At 33.9% G+C, this 26,568-nt stretch overlaps 1 protein-coding gene and 1 pseudogene across 1 annotated transcript; one reads left to right on the top strand and one right to left on the bottom strand.

The window, feature by feature from the left end:
• Positions 1 to 18,527, top strand: part of LOC144373362 (transport and Golgi organization protein 1 homolog) — a 111,091-nt pseudogene extending 92,564 nt beyond the window's left edge.
• A 4,499-nt stretch (positions 18,528 to 23,026) lies between these two features.
• On the bottom strand, positions 23,027 to 25,909 carry LOC144373363 (axin interactor, dorsalization-associated protein-like). The gene is made up of 3 exons (XM_078036464.1): positions 25,724 to 25,909; positions 23,973 to 24,095; positions 23,027 to 23,163 (listed from the first exon to the last, which is right to left on the bottom strand). The coding sequence occupies exons 1-3, from the start codon at positions 25,809 to 25,811 to the stop codon at positions 23,042 to 23,044; spliced, it is 333 nt and encodes a 110-aa protein (XP_077892590.1). The 5' UTR covers positions 25,812 to 25,909; the 3' UTR covers positions 23,027 to 23,041.
• Positions 25,910 to 26,568: the final 659 nt, after the last annotated feature.

Below are 26,568 nucleotides of genomic sequence, written 5' to 3'. Positions count from 1 at the left end.
TATTTATTTCAAAGCTTTGAGGTACAGAAAATGCTCACAATTAAATGTGAAGTGGGAAAAAAAAGCAGAAACTAAGATTTAAATGTTGATGAACTGTATGTTAATATAAACATACAAACAGGGGGAAATGCTGCAAAGAAATACAGTAAAATGAGAAAAAGGAGATGATATAATTTTTCCAGTCTTTTATATAAATTTTTCCCAGATTTTATGATTTGATCATATGTACAGAAAATACCTTTTTATTTGGAAGTATAGATTATGTGTTGTCCAAAATCCATTAAATGTTTTGTTCATTAAGGATTTTTTTTTCCTGAGCAGAATTAGTCTATCTCTGTGTATGTGTGTACATATATGTATAAGTGTGTGTGTGTGTGTGTGTGTGTGTGTATATATATATGTGTGTATATATATATATATATATATATATATATATATATATATATATATATATATGCGCTTATACATACTTATGTTTGTACTGTAGGTCATTCTGTTTCATAGTTATTTAACATAATTGGAAGAAAATTATTTTTGGTAAATGGACTTTGCATATGAAAAGCCTAACAGTTAAAGAGGCCAAAAACATTGGATACAAATCTTTTCAAATCTGAGTGTTCTTTTTCTGATTTCTTAATTATTTCAGACATATCATTGTTAAGATAAGTTTCCTCTCCTTGTACAATTGAGTGTAAAATCTCTTAAAAAGTATTCCCTTCTTAAATAGAAGAATTGTTTGCCTGGATTCCTGTGAGGAATTTTCTAATCTCATTGAACTTTTTCTCAGCTAAAAGTAAAAAGGAAATAGAAGGATAAAGAGAAGGGAAAAACATGAAAACATTTTATATTTCTCTCTCTTGTTTCTTTCATTTCAAGAACCCTGGTACCTGTTTCTCTTTTCACTAGGTTATGTGGGATGTGGTTCCTAGCTTGTTGCTCCTCAGTTTCAGCATTTGACTTTAAAACTTTAGTCTCCCTACCTTAGATGACTGCTTTTATGCTACTTCCCATTTTCCTCTGTTGTCATTTTGAGTAAAAGGTTAGCAAGGCTATGACATTAAAGAAATGTTCATTTTTTTCTGTGTTGGAGTTTTCTGAATGCAATTTCCTGTTACGAAGATCCCCTGGATGATCTGTGGACACATCTGAATATCCCATCACCATTTATAACATTTGAAAGGACAAGTAATATGCTAAGTTACAAAGAAATTTAGTGATGTTTTAAAAAAATTTCTGCTTAGGTTTTATTATCAGGTAGTTTATTGCTGTTTTTTGGAAACGATTGTTTTTGTCCTTTCCAGAATATGTTAATTGTCATTTTTCTTATTGCTTGTGCATTTTCTTCAAGCAGTCTTTCCTTTCAGATTTCTTGCTATATATTTAGTGGTTTGCAGAAATAAGATGATGTAGCCTCTTAGTTTCTAAATTCAGCCAATAGCCAAATTTAAATTGGAGTTCTAAGATGTTTTCTGGTGAGTGAAAGTGGCATATCTTAGTACAAAGATTATGCATTTAATATTGTTTCCTCAGATTTATTTTGAATAGTCATTGTTTCTAGACTTTATCCTGGTTATTTAGAATTGTCAAGTAAATGATTTTGAGTATACACACACACACACACACACACACACACACACACACACATACACACATCTTTGCTGTGAAATAAGGTACATATCTTAGTGTTTTTATGTCAGAGGCTATTTATGAAATATCACTACCAATTAAATTTAAAAGGCTTGTTAACCTTTACTTATTTTTAATCCTATAAATTATTATCCTGAACCAGAATGTTATTAAATTCTCACTTGGTTATGATTCTGACTATTGTTTTAGGAATGCTGTTTCTATTGAGCAGATGTTTGACATCAAATTTAATCTTTTTTCTCTCTTCTAGGTAAAAGATAGAGTATATCAAGGTAAATTTTTAGGTTTCTTAAACTTGTAATAACCCTTTGTATTGGTGTTTGATGTGTGTTTTATTTATGTTAGAAGTAGATACAGTGACTTTTAATGTCTATTATCTTTTTTACCTCCTGAAAATTTTACTATTCCTAGGTTGCTAGCATGGATAATAGAGTAGATGATGATGGTTCCAACTCTGAGATAGGAGATAAAGAGGAGGAACAAATTGTGGATAGGGAGATGATGATAAGTTTTAATTTGGGGCAGATTAACTTTGAATATTGATGTAATGCAGATGTATTACATTTGAAGAGTATTTCTATGCTAATGATTTAATCATGCATTAAGTAATTGAGTAGATAATTTGAAGAATGGTAATGTGAATCAGTATGTTTTCATTTCTGTTTTTCTTTGCAAAGAATTAAATGATTCCATTTTCGGAAAAGAAAGTATTTTGAGAAGGGGGGAATATCAAGCTACAACACTTTACTGTATTTCCCATCTGTGAAATAAGCTTAAATTGAAATATCATTTTGGATGAGAGGGGTTCCTGGGATTGAACTCTGGGGCACTCTACTGAGCCACATCGCCAACCCCCTATATTTAGAGACCAAGTCTCACTTAGTTGCTTAGTGTCTCGCTCTTGCTGAGGCTGGCTTTGAACTTGGAATCCTTCTAGCTCAGCCTCCTGAGCCACTGGGATTACAGGTGTGCACCACTGCACCCAGCAAAATATCATTGTTCTTATATTTTTCTTAAATTCTAATAATTTTTATACTCTTATTGCTAATAAGCATAGATTGCTTTTTAAAAGCATAATAGTTATGCTAAGAAGTATTTCCTCATAGTACCATATAACATGTCTTTGCTTTTAGTAGATTGAGTAATTGAATTTCATTTAGTGATTGTAATAATCTTGTGTATTTCCCCCTTTTAGTCAATGAACAGCAAATTTCCAAAAAGGTGAACAATTTCATGAAAGAAAATGAAGAACTAATGCAGAAATTGTCAAATTATGAACAGAAGGTATAATTATTTTTTTCTTTCTTTCTCCCTTGGTTCTAGCTTGAATCATTCCTACCTGTTTTAATTTAAAAATCATATTTTAAAATTTTTGTTTCATTATTTCCTACAAATCATCCAAATTCTAAACAGTCATATGTATTAAGTACTGCTTTCTTCTGGAAAGGGTCACTTGTCTGGAAGTAACTTGTATGGTAGCACTATAATTTGTGTATCTTAATTCTGAATGCTTTATTTACATAGATGAAGGAATCAAAGAAACAGGTCCAAGAGACCATGAAACAAAATATGATTCTTTCTGATGAAGCAACTAATTATAAGGTAAAAATCCCTTCTTTGGGGGGAATTACATTCTAAACTCAAAAGTAAATGTAATGAGTGAGTAATCTTGACACCTTTTTTTTCCAGGATAAAATGAAGCTTCTTGAAAAAGCTAAAGAACTTCTGGATGAGGGAGGTAAAAGTCTTCATGTTATGTTAGAATCTGAGAGAGAACAGAAAGCTAAGAATCAGGACTTGGTAAGAGTTTTGCTGCTAAGTATTACTGCAATTTGGCTTTTGAAATATTTTGTAAAATTGGTTAAGTTGAACTTAGTCCAGCTGTTAACTAAAGTAAGATTAGGAGTCAAGGAAGTTGAACCCACTTCTGCCCATTTTGTGGAACTTTTAAGTACTGATACAACAACTTAAAAAATTTTTACTTACATATTTCATTTTCAATTTCTATAAGTTTCTGTAATTACATAAAAGTTGCAAAAGATGGTAGAGAGTGTGTTCTGAAATATCCTACCCCCAAGTAAGCTTGATCACCTAGCTGAGGTAGTATTTATCAGATTTCTCCACTGTAAAAATTCTTTCCAATCCTTTTCATATTGTATTCTTTGGAAGTTACCATGCACAGCCCACAGTTAAAGTATGAAGAGTTACAAGCTCAGGATGCAGCTCATGGTAGAGCACTTGCCTAGCATGCATGAGGCCCAGGATTCAATCCCAGGCATTGCAAACAAAGATTGCAGATTTATGTCCACTTCCTTAAGGAGCAAGTATCTTTATAATTTTTTTGGAATTCTTCTGTATGTGAGATTAGTCTATTCTTCCTTAAATTTTATCATTTTTTACTTCAAATAAGAAAATTTTAAAAATGATCTTGGGAAATTTTTTTCTCTATCACTAGAAAAAAATTACTAATTTGAACTGGTTTACTTGAAACAGTAATTAATTAGTTAATTTTCTATGCTTTAAAACATTTTATTTACTTATTGCATTATGATTTTCTATACTTTGAACTTTTTTTCTGGTTATCTCATAAACAGTAAGGTTGTGGATGCCATGAAATATTTATGACTTCATTTTCCCTCATCTCTTTCAGTTTTTGATTTTTTGCTTAGTCCAAAGCTGGATCCCCTGCATTTACCTGATATGTAATGGGATGGCTTGACAAAAATTTTGTTGTGTTTATCTTTTTTAGTATATATATGTATGTGTACGTACACACACACACACACACATATATATCAGTATTTCTACTGAAATCCTAATGCATATTTTGTGTTCTGTTTTCACCTGGCAGATAATGGAAAATAAGAAATCTATAGAGAAGCTTAAAGATGTCATTTCAGTAAATACTTCTGAACTTTCAGAGGTAAAGCTGCCAACTATTGCTAACGGATATTAGTACTACATCTTAGTTTTGTTGCGGACCAAAAATTTGAGGTGTGCTAAAATGTGCAAAAAATGAGAACTATATGATGTCTTGTTTGGGAAAGTATAACTTTGTTTCTTCTTTGGAATTAATTCACTAACTGTAGTGTTTTTCATTAGCTTCAAATTCTCCTTACTGAAGCTAAGCTTCGTGAAGAGAAGGTGAAGTTGAAATGCTGTCAGCTTCAGAAAGAAAATACCATGCTTAAGAAGGAGAAAGAGCAGGTAAAGAAAATTTGATGTCATACATAATGTAAACTAGAGAAGTGAATATCATTATCTTGTATCTTTCTTGGATCTGTTTCTGAGGTAAGGAATTTTCATGCAGGACCTTTTCTAGATATGCAAAGTTTAAACAATGCTCCCCAAATTGAGTGCATATATATGGTCTCCATCTGTTTTGGATTTTTGGATTATTGCTTTTCTTATCAAATGTCAATCAGTTATTAACTTGCATAGCCTCAAAGAAAATTTTTAAACCAGAAAATTAAGTATTTTATGATCCTCTTTTGAATAGTTACTGATTCACCGGCCAAGGGAAGATTACATGATAAGGAATCTAAATTTAGGAGACAGTCATATGTGCCCAGCCATTCCTGCTGGAGATAAATTATTTGAATTGGCAGCAATTTTCTGGGGAATGCAATAAACAGGCTCAACTTCCTGATAGCTCTGATGTTCTTACTGCAGCTGTGAGAGTTGGGGCCACTCTGCCCTCTTCCTTAACCAAGGTCTCAACCCCCTCGATTGAGGCAGGCCACCGAGGAGTATGGCTCTCTATTTCTTTGTCTAAGTCTTGTAGTCCTGATATATCCAGTGCAGAAACCCCTCCCTAACCCATAGGAATTCATGTGTTTTGACTTTTCAGTTGCAGCAGGAAGTAAAAGACTGGAGTACATCACACGCTGAGCTCAGTGAACAAATGAAATCATTTGAGAAGACCCAGAAAGATTTACAAGTAGCTCTTAGTCAAAAAGATGATACTATTAATGTAAGTTTATACTCCAAATACATGTTTCATCTCATGAATTCTCCTGAAATCTTCTGAATTAAAATCGAGAGGCTTCCAACCTTTTGCTTCTTTTCCTAGGCTTTGACTAATCACATTACACAGTTGAATCGGTTTCAATGTGAATCTGAATCTGAGGATCAAAGTCGAGATGAGTCAGATGAATTAACCAATGGAGAGTTAGCAGGTAAGATCAGTCTCAGGGAGGTTGAATCCTTTTTTGCTTTCCTGTCTTACAGATGCCACTTTTCAGCTGGCTTAATTTTTTCTTAAGCTTCAGGGTTGTAGACACATATCACTGGATCTATAGATATGTCTGTTGCATTGGCAGAGGTGGGTTGTTGGGGTATAATGTAGCAATAGGCATGTGAAGAACACTGACTTTTTCTATCCTATTGAAAACTAGTAAGTACACTGCAGCTACAATAGTCATATCCTATACCTCTAAGTATTGAACATTATACAGTAAGAGAAATTTATTTCTTAACTTATGCAGATGATACTTGATTTTGATACTCATCATCTCTATGGCTCTGTGGTTTTAAGGTCCACAGTCAGTCCGGAGGCAGTTGGAACCATAAACTAAGGCTGTGAGAACAGAGGCTAGAGACTATCAGAAAGCTAGAGAGGGAGTGTAACAGTGTTTACTGATGAGGAAAATATTTCCAGATGTTTTCTCCCAAGTTGGATATTGCTTACATAGCAAGTATTTCAAACCACACCTGGTAGTAGATTCAGGGAGAAAATAGAGGATTGAATCTTTCTAAACAAGACACTTATTGCCCAGGTGAAGATAGATCTGAGAGAGAAGAAAAGCTTTTATCTTACAAGAATAGCATAGATAACATTTTAGTTGTGCAAACTAGAAATTCACCTTTTTTTTTAAGACAGACACAGTACTTTTATTTATTTTTATGCTGAGGATCAAACTCAGTGCCTCACACATTCTAGGTGAGCACTCTACCACTGAGCCACAACCCCAGTCTGAAATTCACGTCTCTCTCTTTTTTTTTTAAATCTAAGCTTGCAATTCTCTTAAAAGTCATTAGTCTAATCAGTATAATTATTTAATTGATTTTTTTCTTCCAGTATTTGAACACAATCATTCTTTAGTTTAGGGAAGTTAGGAGAATATAGAGTTAAAAGTAAGGAAAGAAAAAGCTAAAGTCTTTTGTTTTTTAGGTGATCGGAACGAGAAGATCAAAGATCAAATTAAGCAGATGATGGATGTCTCTCAGGTATAGTTCTTTGTAAGAGTCCCATAGTACCTGTGAATTCTTCCTGTGCCTCACTTTTAAGAATACCTCTCTTTTCTGCAATTTTTAGACAAAAACTACAATATCAGTAGTTGAAGAGGATCTAAAACTTTTACAACTTAAGCTAAGAGCCTCGATGTCCACAAAATGTAATCTAGAAGGTGGGTTCTTCTTGAGAAGAAATTGCCATGTTGGAAAGACTTAAAAATTTATTGGAAAGATAAAGAATGGCTTCTTGCTTTCATGCTTTTTACTTTCCTTGGCACTACTCCCTCAAACAAGTTCTTAAGTCCTTGTACACATATAGAGATAAGCTGTTTTATCCTTTACAGACCAAATAAAGAAATTAGAAAGTGACTGCAATTCACTACGGTCTTCTAAAGTTGGACTGGAAGAGGAATGCAAAACTCTTAGGCAGAAAGTGGAGATTTTAAATGAACTCTACCAGCAAAATGAGATGGCACTAAAAAAGTAAGATTTCCATTGTTTGTTATTGTTATCATTGTGTGAACTAACAGATAATTTTATCTAGTAGAGATTTGTCTTTTTTCCTTTGTGTTTTGTTTCCTATAAGTTGCATTTTTCTTTCCGTCATCAGTCTTAAGAGTCCTGAGGTAGTTGGAACCATAAACTAAGGCTGTGAGGACATCGTAATCAATTGTCAAATTCATATGAAGGCAAGAAGTGGTAAACTGGTATTAACAGTCACTGATGTGGAAATACCTCTCAAAGATCTAGACCCTTTCTATGATCCCACTATTTTAATTTCCTTTCATTGTGATCAGTTATGTAATTCTAATATTTTGAACTTGTATCTCTAACTCTGGACCTTTAAAAATACTGAGTGTTTTGGAATGACATGTTTTAGTAGAATAAAAACTTCAAAAAGGAATAATATTTACTTATTGATGGTACAAGTTTTGGACTTGAGTATCTCAGATGTTCACACTAAAAATTGAACTGTGGCAAGGATTTTAGGAGTTACGATTACAGAAGTACTTGTTTGTAGTATATATTTATATATTAATCTTCTCAGTGTGGAGCTAGTTATTTTTTGGAAGTTCATTTGTAGTTTTTAATCCACAAAAATACTTGAATTCTCTAAAAATAGTTTTTTTGTGTCAGATTTTATTTGTTTGCACCTGATTTATTAACAAGATATATATATATATATATATATATATATATATATATATATATGTATGTATATACAGACCTTCTTATAGACCTAACTATTTTTAGGTATTTTGACTTCTGTTGCCTAATTAATGCATTAAATATTGAAACCTTTCCATTAACTTTTCTAAAATTCTGTGATCTCCAAGCGACCTTTTTAGAATCTCAAATTTTTGTTCAGGCCAGTTCTAAATGCCTGGCCTGTTTCAAAGAAACATTTCTCATTTTATCACTTTTTTTTTTCAAAAGAACACTTGTTTTCTCTGTCCCTACTAGTAATATGAATGACCTAAATGGCAATTAATTTTCTTTGTAATGCAGTTAAATTGTAGCACTATTTTCCTCAACTCCTCCAAAATTCATTCAGTCATCATCTGTGGTTTGTACTCTTTTTTTCTCATCCCCAGGTACTATGTTAGTTCATGCCTGTGTCATCTTTTCTGTTTCTAACCTAGGTCATCTGTCTTCATTCTCCATTATTTATATTTTTATATAATTTATTTCAAATTCTTAGTAATTTTCTCTATAGCCGCTTGAGTGGACTTTCTAAAATATAAGTCTGTCCATGTCAATATGTACCTGTGGTTTATGAAGAATTTGCTTTCTATTTGATGACCTGTTCTTTTTTTCTTCCTTGTATCTTTTTAATAGTTTAAATATTTTTAATTATTTTCCTCATCACCTGTATAAGCTTGATATAATCATAAATTATAATGGAATTATAATTATATAATTATAATTATAATTTTATTCATCTTCTCATAATTTAAAGGCCTTGGTATATATTCTGGATTTAATAAAAACCTGACATAGATTAATAGGTTTATTACTTGTTTTTATGGGCTTTAAGTAGCTCCTGAATCAGATAACTGTTGTGGCATCGTATGTTAGTACTTCATATACTGTGAACTCCACAAGACATTCATTCAATTTATACACATATTTAAAGTTTCTGTAGTTCTGCATTCTACACTGTTGGTTTCTTATTTGAAATTATTTTCATTCTATTTGAACATTGTCCTTTAATGATAGATTTGATTAGTGTATCAAAGTAGTACAAGGATAAACAGAGAATAGTATTTTATCCACTAAATATTGCTACCTTTATATTCTGTATTAGGTTGACATGAACTTCATGATTAGAGTTAAAACCAGTTTCCATTTTTAAAGGATCTTTCTTTTGGCTACTGAATTTTGACTGTTACTTAGTTTTAGCAATTTGAAAATATCCAATTAATTACCATCTGTTTTAATTTTTTTTCTTTAAGGAGTCCATTATCATTGTTGTTTGGTCTTATCTCCCTCCCCTAGTTCCTGTAGTCATTTCTCTCTTTTTTTAACAGTTGTATTGGGAAGTGCCTAGGTGTAGTTTTCCCCACCCCACCCACTTTTTCCTCTTGCAGTTATGTTGCTTGGGACCATTAAACATTTCTTGAATTTTCGAGTCTTTTTCTAAATGTTGATTTTACCTCATTCTCTCTTCTGATTATAATAATGCATATTAGAATTTGATTTCCCCTGCCTCCTACATTCTGGATTTACTTCTTCTGGATATTTTCTTCTGACCTGTCTTAAAAGCGGTAGGATTTATTTTACTTCCCAAATCTGATGTTAAAATCATTCATTGAGTTTAGGATTTTAAAAAGTTCAGGGTTTAAAATATTATTTTAGTTGTAGATGGACATAATATTTTATTTTATTTTTTATAGGATTTTTTTAAGAGAGAGAGAAAGATAATTTTAATATTTATTTTTTAGTTTTTGGCGGACACAACATCTTTGTTTGTATGTGGTGCTGAGGATTGAACCCAGGCTGCACACATGCCAGACGAGCGCCTTACTGCTTGAGCCACATCCCCAGCCCGACACAATATTTTATTTATTTTATGTGGTGTTGAGGACTGATCCCAGTGCCCCACACATGTGGGGCACGTGCTTCACCACTGAGCCACAACCCCAGTCCTATTTCAGTACTACAGCTCAAACCCAGGACCTTGAGCCATGTGCTCTACTATTGAGCTACCTCCCCAGACTCCTTGCTCTTTCTCATAAGGGACTAGTGTCTTACTGCTTTCCAAGCTATCTTTAATCTCATCATTCTGCCTCTGCCTCCAAGTATCTTCGACTGTATGTAGGTCACCACACCCAACTATTTCTTGGTTTTATAGTTTCTAATCCTTTGACAAAATTCATAATCTTTTTTTTCCTCTTTTGTGGTGCTGGGGTTTGAACTCAGAGCCTTGTGCATGCAAGGCAGCACTCTACCAACTAAACTATATTCCCAGACCTGAAATTCATAATCTTGACTTTACTTTTTTGACTATATAAAGCACAGTGATTTTAAAACATGTGCGGTTAACCCCATTAGGTGGTTTCCTTTTCTGTGGGATTTTTTCTCACAGAATTTTGTCTTATGGAGTGCCTGGTCAGTTTTGATTGGCTAACATTGTTGTGATAATTATACATGAAATTTGAGGACTAAGATGAAGTTATCTTCTTATAGAAAAGTGTTGAGGTTACTTGAGTAAGATTGTCACTTCAAACTTAGTCAGCAATTAAGATAATTCAAAAATGACTTGTCTTTTCAATGTTTCAGTATTGTTACTTTTGGATTTTTTGCCTGTTCATCACTTAAGTGTGCAGTACTTTCTAATCTAAACTCAAAGGCTAGGGCTTTTATTAAGGGTCCCTTTATTTGTAGCCCCAAACACTTCTTTTTTCCTCTAAGCCCAGGAATTTGATGAAGGCTTAGTTCAGACTCATTGTATCTTTGGGTTATCTTCAATATGTGGGTAAACCTAGGAGAAAAGTACCTTAAAGTGCCAGCTTTACTTGTAATTCTGAGATTCCTTTTTCTAATGGATCTTGGCCACATACATATATCTTCACTGCCTTTTTAGCTTGTATCCTTTCAAACACAATTTTATATTCTTATAAAGATGTTTTGATTGTTCTTAGTGCTCTCAGACTAACTCTTTGGTAATTGGAAACAAAATTCTCTCTGTCCTTCAAGATTCAGTTTTCTCCATATTCCTTCTTAAGCCAGTGGGGAAAATTATTATATTCCTTTAGGCGTCATTTATACCTGAAACAGTGAGCTCTTTTATTCTTTAGCATCTTACAAGGTAACTAGTATATTATAGCCACTCATAAAATACTTGCTGAAGAATTAAATGCGAAGCTATATAAGAATATATAATCCCCTTTTTCTATTTGGTATCAATAATCCTTTTTTACTATAGTTCTTCTGATTTATGGAAAATTAAGTTTCAAGTTAATTATCTTTTGAATTGGAACTATGGCTAAAGTAGTACAAGGATAGCAGAAAATAGTATTTTTAAAATCATTAAATGTGGCTACCTTTGTCTCAGTAGATGAACATCTTGAGTTTCATGATCAGAGTTAAAACTTGTCAGTAGATAATACTCTGATCATGGGTCAGTTTGGCTTCTTTTTCTGGTTGACAGACATTATCAAAACTCAGATTTGTCTTTTTGCTTAATTGCAATTCTTTTGAAATATATATCTAAAGTGTGAAAAATGTTCTGTGGCTAATTGCATAGCTAAAAGACATATTCTAGAAGATTTTTTCTTTGATTGACTATATCTTTATTATGGTACCAGTCTTGGATTGAGAAAAGAGTTCCTCCATGACAAAGATATACTTAGTGTCCTACCCATGGCAGAAACGAGAAAAGAATTATCCCTTGCTTTATCCTAATATGTTTAATTATGTTAGGTTTATCAGTCCTGATCTTCCACATTGAAGTAAAGTGAGTTTTTATTATCTTACACACAGGAGACTTGCCCTTGGGGCACATGTTGTTTTCACGTTTATTTTATTTACTGGTAATTAGAGAATTAAGAGGAAAAATTAGAAAATGTAAGTGATTTGCCAGAGTTTGATTTACGAAATTGCAGGTTTGAATTCCTATTTTATGTGCCTAAGCATTTTATAGAATTGTGGGAAGTGATATTCACAGAGAGAAACTTTTGATTTGATAACTGGCTTTATTTTAGGAAAGTGAGCCAAGAAGAATATGAGAGACTAGAAAAAGAGCAGCAGCTGTCAGCTGCAGATGAAAAGGTGGTTTCCGCTGTACAGGAAGTTAAAAATTACAAGTGAGTTCAGTTTCTAAAGGAGGGTGTCAATGTCTAATAAACTAGTGGTGGCTTTCTTTTTTAATCTTTTTTTACATTATGTAGATAGAAGAAAATAGCATGGAAGTATAAATAAAGAGAGGATATGAATACATTCAATTCACACAGGAGAAAAAATAAATTTCAACTTTACAAATGAAAAATGTTAACAAAAATTTACTTATACCCAATGGGCAAGACCATAGGGAACTTGGTCAATGCAAACAGTTCTGGGGGTTTTGTATGTTGTAGTAATTCTTTAAGAAATCAGTTTGCTGTGTGATGTATCAAGACCCACAAAAGTGTGGCATTTGATAGACCTTGGAAATCTTTTATGGATATAATTTGAAAAAAAGAAAAAAAGTTTTAAGGAGGAAGATATTTCTAGCAGAATTACTTGAGAACACACTGATGAACAGTTAAGGAAATTATAATTTATCATTCAGAATCTCTAGCAATTAAATGATAAAGAAGTTATTAGTATTGGGTCTTTATTTTATTTATTTATTTATTTATTTATTTATTATTTATTTATTTTTGGTGCTTTACTACTAAGCTACATCCTTAGACCTTTTTTTTTTTTTTTTTTACTTTGAGACAGGGTCTCAGTTGCATAGGTTCCCACTTAATTGCTGAGACTGACCTCGAACTTGTGATCCTCCTGCCTCAGCTTCCCAATCATTGGGATTACTGGCATGTGGCATTGCACCTGGCCTGTAGTATTAGTTTTGATCACACTGGATTCATATAACTATAGAAATGTTTTTCTTATGTATGATAAAGTCTTTAAACGTATAGCTGATGGAATAAAGGGAAAATGGTCAGAAATGTTTCAAATGTTATTCAATTGTTGTAATTCTTAGGCGGAGAATTGAAGAGATGGAAGAAGCATTACAGAAAACCAAGCACTCGTTTAAAAACCAGGTAGTCATTAATACTGTCCTGTAGTTGCAGAATTTCTTGATATCTAATACAGACAATTATAGGCTATTATAATGAGTCCCTAAAAACATATTTTTTAATGTATTGTCTTTTTCAGATTGCTATGCATGAGAAGAAAGCTCATGATAATTGGGTAAGATTTTTTCCCCCTTTTCTTTATTTTGTGCATAGCCTACTGCTACTGAATTTGAATATTTTCTCTTTAATAGCTCAAAGCTCGTTCTGCAGAAAGAGCTATAGCTGAAGAGAAAAGGGAAGTTGCTAATTTGAGACAGAAGTATGTGATTTTGGTATCTTCCTATGTTTTATAGTGTTTTAAGGTTATCTATGAAGGAATAGATTGCTGTTTCATAATTCAGTCCATTCTTTCTCAATATTCAAGACTATTGGAAATGACCCAAAAGATCGCAGTGCGTCAAGATGAACCCGGGATTGTAAAACCTATGCTGGGAAGACCAGATTTACAAAATCCTCCTCAGAGAGGTAGGGGGCACTTTGTAAAAGGAGCTATTTTATTTCTTGGTGCAGAATGTATGTAAATTACTTTTTATTTCTGTGTGTAATGGTTATGAAATAATCTGAATGATTTGCTAAAGCAGGAGATGAGGGTTGGTGTCAGGGAGAAGGCTGCCTTAAAGTAGTAAGGTCTTTAGGTCCACTGAGCCATAATGGCTCTTTTGGTCCATCCCCCATGAGTGGTGGAGAATGTTCCCCTCCACTGACAGCAGAGCCAGCTGGGAGACCTCCTTCTGCTACTCTTAATCAAAAAGATATGCCTAGAAACGGATTTGGTGAGCATTCACATGTTGCTTTATAGTAAACTGCTTCAAGGTTTTTTTTTCCCCTTTTGAATATTCTAATGAAAACATTGAATTTGGGCCTGTACAATATATAGAAGATAATTTCTTACTTTATCTTAGTGAATGTTTTCTGGAAAATCTGTTCTAGAATAGAAAACATTTTTTTTTCCTGGAGGTCCCTGTATTGTTTTTTTCTTTTAAATTTTACACTGCGAAGTGTAAACCTTTATCTTTAAATTAAATCTCTATGGTGTTCCTTTCCCAAATATTATAAAAGTAGCCTTAAACTTTATGTAGCATACATATTTCCAACATGAAATACTGAATCTTATTTCAAATTCTAAATAGGACTGTAGTCTTGGTAAGATTGGAAGTCAGGTTATACAGACTAAAGAAAAGCCAGCCTACACGTACTTTAAGTCTATAGCTTAAAGTTTAGGACCAGTACTTATTAATCTCCTGTTCTATCAACCCAAGGCAGTTCTTTATTTTACTTAAGTCTCTTCATAAATTGTGATTTACGTATTGGGCAACCCATTTAAAAAATATTTTTAATTGTAGATGGACATGATATCTTTATTTATTTTTTAAATGTGTGCTGAGAATCAAACCCAGTGCCTCACACATGCTAGGCAAACACTCTATAACTGAGCTATGACACCAACCCCTGGGCAACCCATTTTTCATGTTGCTTTCTAGTTATTGTTGAACCCTGACCTGTCCACCAGTGGTTTATTTCTTCTGAAAAATACATACAAGGGCTCTGATCTTTCTTTCCCAAGGTCAATGGATGGACCTTTACCTCGTACTGGTCTTCTGAGGCATCTGGGAAACCCGTTGCCTCTGGTAAAGGGACCAAGTAATTTCAAAGAATCTGTAATTGTGGATGGAGGATTTTTATTCTTTTCATGTTAGAATAGTCTGAATCCATTCTTTGATCTCTAACAGACTCAGGATGTGGTCCAGCTCACATGAACAGCAGCTCCAGAAGTTCTTCTCCAGCTAAGGTGACGAATGAGGGCAAGGTAAGTTCTGTAGTTACTGTGAATCATGTGGTCATGCAGGAACATGTAGCTTTCCTACAGTACTTGCTCTTTGCTTTATCCTTCTTTGTGTTCTATTTGTACTATCCCATTTGTTTTTTAAAAAGCAAACTGTTCCCCAAGAACCTGAGACCCCCTCAGTCTCCACCCTTACTTCTTTGACTGAGCATCCAGTTGGAGTAAGTACTTAGAGGTTGAGAACTGAATTGGGTTTTATTCTGTGCATTTATGGGAAGGATATTCAGAGCATGACACTGATCTTGTTTGCTTTAAACTGCATGCAATATTGAGCTTACTTTTCTCTTTAACTTGGGAATGTTGCTTAAGTGTGTACAACTATAATGAACTACAGAATGTGAAAAGTTATCACTCTAACTTTATATGGTGTTTTGTATTGAATGTTCTAAGGCAAAGTAAATTCATTATAAATTATATAATTCATCATTTTTATTTTTGTTTGGAAGAATGTTATTTAAGAATTCCTCCATTTGTGCAAACCCTATTTTGAGTGATTTGAATTAGATTGGTATCAGATTTTCTGTGAAACAATGATCATCTGAAATGACCTCTTGAGCCAGTCCCAAGAAATGGTCTCATTTGTTCACATAAGTGTATTCTCTTGTAACTGTGTTGCTATTATATCTAGTAGGTCTTCTGCAGCTCTATAATAAAATAAATTTTTAATTGTTTAGTTTCAAACCCACTACTCATAGGAAATGATAAATCAATATCTCAAATGGTGTACAGTAAATGAAAGTAAATATTAAAGGCTTGTCTTCCTAATTTGTGTATATAGCACTGTGATGGAAAATACTTCTCAAGTTCCAGTGTATATATATTCCAGGAATATACATCTCTGGAGAAATCTAAGGGCAGCTTAGATAAGACCCCAAACCCCTTTGTAGTAGAAGATTTAAAAGAGAGCAAAGACCCATTGTTAGAGAGGAATAGAGGTGGGAAAATCATGGCTTGGAGGCAAACCTGGGATTGAGTTCTTTAATATGCAGTGTGGCCTTCAACAAATTATGATATCCCATTTGCTTTTGTTCCCTCTTATTTAAAACAAGACAGTCTACTTAAAGATCTCAGAGGTTGAATAATATATGAAAGACTTACTGAAGATATAGTAGAATAGTAGCTATTATTACATGAGTAGAGAATGGATTTTTCATTTTATTCTGTTCATTCTTAATATGGAAGTAATGAGCTATTGTGATGAAAGGGAAGTGATGGGGATGGGGGGACTCCTTTTGAAATAGATTGTAGTGAATACAGCATGACATACTGGTCAGAAATCACCTCTGTTAATAACCCCTGCCAGTCCTATTGCCTTTCCCTTTCCTGTGCAGATATAATCAGTAACAAACTGCTCCCTCTTGTGGCATCCTTCCAACTTCTGTAAGCTGTCAGTGGGAATACACAGGAGGGGTGGGTAGAGTTTTGTTGCACTGATGGTGTTCTCTGGACAGGTTTTGGGTTTTAGCTTTTATAGGTATTGGTACTTTGTCTTAATACATAGGAATTTTAAAACTTTTAACTGCTTTCAAATCTTAAATTGCAGGTTCATATGGCTATGAAAGGGCCCCCTCCTTTCTCAGGGGTACCCTTCATGGGACCCCCGATGGGACGGCCTCCACCACCTCCCATTTGGTATGGACCGCCACTTCAGCTCGGTGGGCCTTTTGGGCCTCGGCCAATTCCTCCACCATTTGGTATGATGATCTGAACAGTAGTGATTGACTTATAAATCACATTCATCTTCCACTTCTATTGCTTGCTAAAACAGTTGGTTGCTATCTCAGGTCTTAACAATGAAAGGATAAAGCTGAGTACATTTTAACTTTTCCTCCAGTTTTCTGGGACATATGGGACACTACATAATCTTATACTGAGATAGGCAATAGCTATCTCTCATAGACAAGGATAAGGGGCTATATACAGAAAAGCCAGAAATATTACTTCTGCAGATGTTTGTTGAAAATCTGTTGATATGCACTGCAATAGATGGAAAGGTGGATGAGACGCATGCCATAACTTAAAATTTTGTCACAGATATGAAAATCCTATAACATAAAGTTTGTAATCACCCATAATGGAAGCATAAGCAGTAGGTTATAGAATATAGAAAAGGAAAAGTCAAACCCTCCTTACCTTGAAAAAAGTCAGAGGGAAGTGTTAAAGAGGATTTAACAGTTACCTAATAAATGTTCCTGGTTTAATTAGGTGGCTGTGGAAGGCCTTTTCCAGGAGGGCATGCGTGCACCTTGATTCTGATGGCATGTGTAAAGTCCATGCTGAAATACTTCATGAATTTTTAATGGATACACTAATAGATAGTGAGCTTTCCTTTTATCAAAATTTCTTTGATGTAGTAAAGTTCTTATTTCATAATCTATCATCTTGTCATGGTAATACTTCCAAATATAAATGGAGCTCTTGTGAGATAGAAATAATTCTGCAATTATATAGTAGGGAAAGAAAAAAGACAAGCCTGGAGCTAGGTAGAGCCATGTTAAATCCTTAATATGTTGCTTCATGGCTGGTTGGTCAAAGGCTATAACCTAAACTTGTTCCATCTCAGTTTGCCTCATCTGGCAAGTCAGGATGTTCACCAGCTGATGTTCTAGGCTTGGGAGAAATTAAAGACTATATTAACATACTTGAAATCACCCTAGTTCAGAAATTTCTGGTATTTACATAACTTCCTTTTTATTTTCCAGGTCCTGGTATGCGTCCACCAATAGGCTTCAGAGAATATGCACCAGGTGTTACACCTGGAAAATGGGATTTGCCTTTTGACCCTCGTGATTTTTTTCCAGGACCTGCACCAGCACCATTTAGACCTTTAGGCTCATTTGGCCCAAGAGAGTACTTCATTCCTGGTGCCCCATTACCACCTCCAACTCATGGTCCCCAAGACTATGGGCCACCACCTGCTGCAAAAGACTTAATGCCTTCAGGCTTTAAAGATGAAACTCCACCTAATTCTCAAGAGTAGTGAGGGCTGTTCACAGGCCTTAAAAACAGGGCCCATAAAATTAACCTCTGACACTTAGTCAGAGTTAAAGGATTATTGGATTATTGGCTTCAAAATATAAAAGTTTATTTTAAATGGTTTATGTTTTCAGAATGAAGCTGCCTTGGTGCAGTATACATTTTGAGCCAAAATATTTTCCCCCTAAATATCCCCCACTTAAGCTAGAGTATCCTTCCAATTTAAAAATGTGCAATAAGGAATACCTTTGTTTTAGTTAATGTAGCATATACAATTGCTAAATGATTTAGAATGTCATAATTATGGACATTTCCTGTGGAAATGCTTTAAGAACATGTATTTCCATTATCCTATTATTAGTGTATTCCAGTTGATAACAGAGAAATGGTGTTTTATAAGCTTGATATTTTTTCTCTTTCAATATCTGGTCGCAGAGACTGTTGGGCTAAAAATGTTTACTCAAAGATCATAAACATCATTTTCCTTCTTGCTGAAGTTCTTTGTTGTAATAGTTCATAAAAATTGTTTATTAATATTTCCCAAGTGTCTGTTGATTCATTGGATCGTCATGAGATTTTGTGCCATTGAGGAAGCATGTAAACGCACTCTCAGAACTGAAGATAGTGACTTGGCAGCATATTCCCTGTTGCTCACTGTTAAGGAGGCTGGACCTTGGTCAACTGTGGACTTCTACAGAGGATTTCTTTTACTTGTGAGAAGTCTTGTGGCTCTATTTTTGTAGCACATTCATGTACTTTTTTCTAACCACTGTCCATGTGAGAATGCTTTTCTGAGAATGAGTTTACATTAGTAGCAAGAGCTACTGCTTTTGCCATTATTGCATTGTAACAGTAAAATATAAGGTGGTATGTTGTGTCTATAAAAAATAAGGAAATTTCTTTTTAAAAATGTACACAACACACTCTTCTCTTTCCCATACCTTCCCACTGATTTTCAAGGAATATGATAAAAAAAATTAGAAAAGTATAATCCTCTAAGAATGAATGAAACTCTAAGGCCTATAATGTCTTTACTCAGCAACTACGGGCTGAATTAAATTCTTTTTTTTTTTGATAGATACTCAAACATATTTTATTTAAAAAACAATTAAAGCAAGTCCTGGATCTGTAACTACTGTCTTTAAAACAATGTTTCTAAGAACTAGCTCTCCAGAACTGTAATTTTAATTACGGCAATTTTAACAGTACATTTTAAGAGGTTTAAGATTTAAATAAAATTATAAAAGCCTGATACTTTTGTTTACTGCTAGACCATATTCTTCCATTCTTTTAAATTCTAGAAAGTAATAGGATTGTTGAAACCTAGAACATAACATATCATTGTTTTTTTATGTCCCCTAAGTATTCTCAAAATAGGGGCAAAAGCTTCAGTGTGAAACAAAATCTCTGTGAAACAAAATCTCTAAACTACTGAAGATAACTCAGAATAAAAATGAATTCTTCCTAAAGGACTCAAATTCTATCTACATAACCTCCATTTAATATTAGAAGCAGCAGCTGTGTGTAAGAGGAAAACCATATAATAGCTTATGCCATTTTTAACCATGTAAAATAAAATTTAAGTCACAAACACATTTTGAATGTATCTTTCAACCTCTACAGGACACAAGGCAATGCTGAAGTTACTTAACTTCTAATTTTAAAATAGCATTTAAATAAAGGTGATGTCAGCTAGGAAGATAGATTTTCAAGAAAAGGCAGATTTATTATTTTATTCAAAGCAACAGTAGTTTTCCCTCTAAAGCCTTTTTTGTATTTATTCTATTAGTAAGTTATAATGCGTTCTACGTAGTTTATCTGAGCAGTTCTGAACCCACCCATAGTTGCCTCTCCTTACATCCATCTGATTGATTGTACCACTTCTGTAGCAAAGCCCAAGGTAGCTGCCCATATACAGGTTGTGTAGAGAATACTGTCCCTTGATTCAAGTATACTTTTGTATCTCAAAAGTTTTAGAAGTCCTCTCCAGCAAGTTGTGTTTGAATTTAGTTACTAAAATCATTTCATTTGTGAAGCAGTAGTGTTTCAACCTGAAAGTATTATTGCTATAGTTGTAATTATTGTCCAGTAACTCATCTCCTCCCACACTAGAAAGTAAATTTAAACAACTAATTTGTGAGATACAGATTGCTTTGTGTTAACTGCTTCAAGATAAAATCACCTTTTTTTTGGGGGGGGGGGAGGTTTGGTCATTCAGGTCTGAATTAAAGCTAAGCTGATGACAATGTTCAATTTAAGTTTGTTTAATGCTGATGAAAGACATTCATACAAAGCATCCTCTTTTTTTTTTCATATAACCCCATTCTTTGGTGGAAGCTGGGGTTGTGGCTCAGTGGTAGAGTACTTGCCTAGCACAGACAAGGCCCTGGGTTTAATCCTCAGCACCACATAAATAAATAGAGGTTTAAAAAAAGCATTCTTATGTGAAGGATGCTAAATGTTTCTTCATATAAATTATCACTTTGAGGGGCTGGGGTTGCATGTGAGGCACTGGGTTTGATCCTCAGCACCACATATAAATATAAAGGTACTGTGTCCATCTACAACCAAAAAAAAAAAAGGTTTGTTTTTTTTTAAAATTATCACTTTGATATACATGTTTTATAGTATGAGAGAACAGAAAGAACAATGTATCCGTTTTGCTACATTTTAATAGCAGATTTTAAGGGAGCAACATCAAACATCAGTAACATCAAACAAAAAGGTACTGAGTACTCCACAGGGTACAGACTGCTGCCAAGCACCTTGGAAAGTTTACATGACATGGAGAAGATGAGGCCCTTCTCTTGAGAAGTTTACAGTCTGGAAATTTTGACTACTCAGAGTTTCAGTTGAGTGAACATTTTATTAAGGCAAATTCTTCATTTCCTAGAACTACTGTAGACTGAACTATTTTTGCACTTGTGAAATTAACCCAATCCAGATGAAAGAAAAGATTAAATTTGGTTGATAATTCTTTCAGGCTCATATAGTTTTATGAGTCTAGTAAACAAAACTGACCTAACAGACAACTGAAAAATTAAAGACTAGATCTCTTGAAGTGCAAGGGCTAAAACAACTATTATTTGTTTTAAAAAGCAAACGGATGGTATGATTAGGGTTTACACTATTTTAAAAATAGGCCAAGTATTGCATTCCCTTCATGCATTGTTCATTTAAAATAGTGAATATTAAAATACGTGGGTTCTACATGTAACCCACAAAAAAGCTCCTCACAAATCTTTATGTTCTGTGTATCAAATATGCACCTTGTGTACTATGAAAGTTTTATTTATGTCTCATCAAGTTAAAAGTAATGTAAATAGTGAAATTATAATAGGCTAATGACCTGCATATTTTTATATGAATGTCAATATATCTAAATAGGAAATAAATGGCAGTCATATCTACCTATATTAAAAAAAATAAAATATCTTTCCAGATTTTTCATACTTGCCGAAGTCTGGCTTGGCACAAATCAGGAGCCACTTGTCAAAAAGAAACTAACTTTATTTTTAGAACTACAAACGCCAAACAAAACAGCTCCTCAGGGAAAAAACCCTCAGAGCCCAACTGCCACCACCGGCTTCCACAAGCCTCTCACCCCCACACCAGCCTCTCAGCCTCCCACAATCCTCCTGCTCTTGAGGCCGATTGGCTGGGTTGCGTGGGCAGAGCCAAAGAAGTCACCAATGAGCAGCTCCGTGGAGGAGCCAATCAGCTAGATGTTGCTGGGGCCGCTGTGAGCCAATCATCAGCTGGCAGTCTGAAGGGCAGGGAAACAGCCCAATGAAAATCACCGCAGAGGAGCCAATCAGCTAGATGTTGCTGGGGCCACTGTGAGCCAATCATCAGCTGGCAGTCTGAAGCTTGCTGGCAGCTGGAAGTTTGCTGGGGCCCCTTTGGCTGTGGCTCTCAACACATACTCATCACTTTATAAAGACAAGGTATGCAGGTTTTAAGGTTTCACAATCAGTTGTCAGAAAAACAGCAGTTGTTCCTAAAGTATCTCATTAGCATCTGACTCAATTTTTTAGATGACATGATTTAGAAGATGTAAACCCACTCCAAAATTTGTAATTATTCTGAGAGAGATGGTTTTAATGTTAACCCTAGAATCATTAATGTTAACCCTAGAAACAATAGCAATGTGATGTAGAACAACTAATCAACATGACTAAAAATGTGCTCACTTTCAGAAAAACAATCTGGTCATCTGGAAAAAAAAATCACAGCTACAATCTGGGGAACACTCCCATATAGGATATTGATCTGATCAAGGCACACTATTTCTAAGTAGAACTATCAGATGAGGGTGAATTTAGGCCAGCTCTAAGGAACAGCCTATAAGACAGACCATAACTAATCCAATTTCCTTTCAAAGCAATCTGGTACTATCCTACCCACTTCAATTCAAAAATTTGAAGTTAATTCAAATCAAAAGACCATATTGGAGCAAAAGTGAGCAAATGTGTAAATCCTAGCACATTCTTATTGCTGTATTAAGTTTGAAGATGAGCATACCTACCACAGCAGTATTGTTCCAGGAAGCAGGGTAGGAACAGTGGTAAATTAGGAAATAGACTATTAATTGCACAATTAATAGGAAAGTAAAAACAAGTTTCAAAATCTACAATAAACCTGTATCCAAAGGAGTCATAACAATGAGGTGCTGGACTTTAGTTCTGTGGTACAGCTTTGCAATGGACTCACTGGCCTATAGGTACGGCTCACTTCCTGCCTCCTGAAGGATGAATATGCTATACAGAGCTATGATGGTTTCTACTGAGTGGTAAAATTCACAGAAATTAGACATTACTCATGTCAGAATCATTCCTTGTGCAAAGTTTGATGTAGATGAAGATAAAGTGGTTTCTTGGTCAATAACTGCAATTTCTTTTAAAGTCAGTGGGTTTCTTGTATCTGTAACCACAATAGATTTAAAATACTTTGATGATTGATCTACTCAAATGTTACATTCTCGATAAGAGGGACTAAGAAGAAACATGAACTAGTAACCATTAGAACAGTATGAATCCTATATGTATATCACTTACAGTTCTATTACAGTTGGCCCAGGTTTAATCTCATCCATCTCCATGAAAGCAAAACATTTGGTGCTGGTAAACCTTTTTGTAAGCTTGTAGTGTTTGAATTCAAAGAAGATAGCTGCACCTAAGGAATTAAAACAAACAACATAAGCCAGAGACCACACATTTCTTATGTGTCACCAGAAGCCTATGATTTTACAAAGTAACGTGTCAAACAGTCTGATGACACAACTGTTGATAACTCACTGTGGCTGTCACTCCAAGCTCTGGTACTAGCATGTCTGAGTGACATTTCTCCATATCATTTAATTCTACAAAGTACAACAAAATTTTATAGCAAGAATGTAAGTTATGTACACAGGTAGAATCATAAACTACCAAAGAATATAAAATATTAAATACTACAAGAAAAACAGAAGTTACTTAAGTATCAGCAGTACCTATAAAAATGGTTTCAATAAGCACCAATATTAGATAGAATAGAAATTTAAGAGTTCCTTTAAAAAAAAATTCTACCTTATATCATTTCTCTCCCTCCTGAAACAACCACGCCCAGATTGTCCTTTCCATATTCTTACAAACTAACTGCCAGTTATACTATCTTTTTACCCAATGCATCTTATTGAAAGAAAAAAAATAATTTAACTGTTAGAAAGTAATCATTAGGTTCCTAAAAGGACTTAAGGTAATTATTAGGGAACCTGCTTCCTTAACTCTGTATTATGAGAAAAACTTCCCTATCAAATAATATTTAACCACATTATTACACAACTAGATAATGCAACTGCTAATTCTCATATTTTAAAAAAATTGATTTGACTTTAAGTCAATATTCATAACTATGTGACATAAGATCTTGTGTTAAGTACACTATGAACACAAACCCAGATAAGTACTGTGTCCTTAAGAAGTCAGTAACTGATAATTACAAACCTTTGGTTAATTTTTCAATATGCTTCTGGAGCTCAATGTCCACATTAAAATGAACATATGTATCTTCTTTTCTTGAAGCCACAGGAGTATCTTGCACAGGAGTTAAATCTATGCCATTCAGATCTGGAGAAAAGTTTCTGCTTATGAGCATTCACATATACAGACAGAAAATATAGAAACTGCAAAGGTTACAGTTCCTAAAGAGGCATGGAAAGAGCTGAGAGGAGATTCTCAGGTTAAGAGATTCCTATTTGGTGTGAGCAAGTATGTGACAGTTGTTGAAGTTCATGGGGTATGTGGAGAGAAATGAATATAGACTGGATAGGAGACCTCATGAAGGGGACAAGGAAGCCTTTACATGGCCAAGTGGACAAAACTTGATCTTCATAGTGAAGTGGTAAAAAGAACAAACATGTTTTTCTTAGGGAATAGCCCACTATATTTTTCTATGCAAAAAAAAAAATCTGGAGTATTTAATTTGCCACAATGGAGCTCTGCCACCAATTTCTAACTTTGATCAAGTATGACTTATTTAGAAAAGCCTTTAAACCTAACCTTATCATAATTTCCCTGTTAAGAACCAAAAATGGATGAGAACAGCCAACAAAAACCCTTTTGTTAATGAATAATTTTTCATATATATTATCTAAATTCTGGTTATACTGTTTACAACATACCCTGAATTTACAACAACCAGATGGTACGTTATATATAGTTTTAATTTTCTGGTTTTTAAAATCTCAGTTTAGTCAAATGCAACATGGACTCATTTAATAACTCCTCAGTGTTTATGTGTTATTCATTTATGTGTCTCAAAAAGCTCAAAAACAATTTAGTACATTTAATAATTAAAAAATATTTACATAAAAATATTTCAGTATAACATATTCAAAGGTAATTTAACATTTACAACATCATTAAATATTTTTGTGTTTTAAGTATACTTTCTGAATGAGTATGCAGTTTTACAAATGGCCTATCAAACAATGTAAATATTTTCCAGTATACTATATATTTGATAACTGGTAACATCGGAATTTAAAAGTGTACCAGTATTAGTGCTGTGGATTCTGTTCTTTAAATAAATGTTTTTCTTTGTGGTCAATTGATAAAAGTTTCTCCATTTAATTTCAGCACCAATCTGTTCCTTTGGTGCAAAACTATAGATTAAAATAAGCCGTTTGTACTAACTATAGTTATTTCTGTAAAATGGTATAATTTATTCCTTAATCACATCATCATCCCACGGGATTGCTTTCAGGGCATGGATGTTATGGACGCACCCTACTTCCCTGTCCCCTGATTTTCATCTGCCTCTGTAGGACTCACCTAAGTAGATACCTCAGTAGCACAGGAAGAAGAAGGGGTTGAAGCAGGAGAGATGGGAAAACAGGACATTGGGCTTTGTGGAGAGAAATGAATATAGACTGGGTAGGAGAAGGTGAGGGGTGCTATTGTTAATCTACATCCTGAAGGCTGTAGCTGCTTTTAAGGATAATGTGTATGTTTAGTCTGCACGTTAGATGGAATCTGAAGAGCAAAAATCTATACAAACTCAAAAGCAAAAGTGAGTGTATAAGTAGGAAATATTTTTTGTAAGTCTTTCGAACTATGTTCTGTTATGATCTCTTCTAGGATTTTGCCTCATTATAGAATGCATTAAAGTAAGTTGTCACATATACAAGATCATCCCCTGTCAAAAACTTTGTCCCATATGAGAAAAAACATAATGCAATTTGCCAGTTATTTACCCTTTACACTAACTGTAATATAGGGATCGATGCACTGTCCAGCGTCTTTCAGACCAATTTTCTCAATCCTGATAGTGAGTAATGTCATTCCCGGTTCTGATGGCAACCTTGGTAATAAAGTACCTGGCAACAGAGAAACCTCAATAAAAGTTAGCTCCACCAATAATGCAGAGTAAATACTTTGACAAACAGAAGATATAGCCTACCTCTTAGGAACTAGCTAGGCATTATGTATTTTTATTTCCAAAATTCATGAACATCTGATGTTATACATTTTTAGAAAAATATTTAAATTTACACATAATATATCTGCATTTCCCAACCATACAATCACCTTTAAGCAGAAATAATAATTTCTATAATAATAGTATATAGTATGTATAATAAAAGTATGTTAAAAACATCACTTGAGGAAGCCCAATGATACATAATAGTATAATATGCTCACATAATATTTATATTCAATATGTACTTCTATATTATATTCAGCATCTTAATATGAAGTGGTAGAACAAAGACAAGAAAAGCTTTTAAAATACTTGTTATACTGTTCTAAAGTCTGAGACATTTAATATCACAGTTGATCAATACATTCTTCTCTTTAGTTACTCCTAATAAAGAAAATAATTTACAATTTGATATTTATGTTTTAATTTAACTAGATAGTCTAACTTCTATTCTTCATTCTATTTTGTATGATTTATTCCCTCAGAAATTAGTACTATACAGACTGACATATAAAATGGCCATTTGTATAACTGAACATTTTTTCCAAAACCAACTAAAATTTTTAAAACTAAAACCCACCCAGAACAACATGACAACATTCACCCACCAAGAACATA

Source organism: Ictidomys tridecemlineatus, unplaced genomic scaffold, assembly GCF_052094955.1.
Source record: "Ictidomys tridecemlineatus isolate mIctTri1 unplaced genomic scaffold, mIctTri1.hap1 Scaffold_3690, whole genome shotgun sequence".
Taxonomy (NCBI): Eukaryota; Metazoa; Chordata; class Mammalia; order Rodentia; family Sciuridae; genus Ictidomys; species Ictidomys tridecemlineatus.
Note: the sequence above shows the minus strand (reverse complement) of the source record. Positions and strands in the feature narration are given on the sequence as shown.

What these genes read in the sequence shown, in the direction of transcription:
- LOC144373363 (XM_078036464.1), bottom strand. Translation starts at nt 25,811, where the DNA reads ATGACATTACTCACTATCAGGATTGAGAAAATTGGTCTGAAAGACGCT. An exon ending in TATTACAGTTAGTGTAAAGG is followed by an intron (nt 24,096 to 25,723) that starts GTAAATAACTGG and finishes ACTTTTCTCCAG; the next exon opens with ATCTGAATGGCATAGATTTA. An exon ending in TATTGAAAAATTAACCAAAG is followed by an intron (nt 23,164 to 23,972) that starts GTTTGTAATTAT and finishes TTAATTCCTTAG; the next exon opens with GTGCAGCTATCTTCTTTGAA.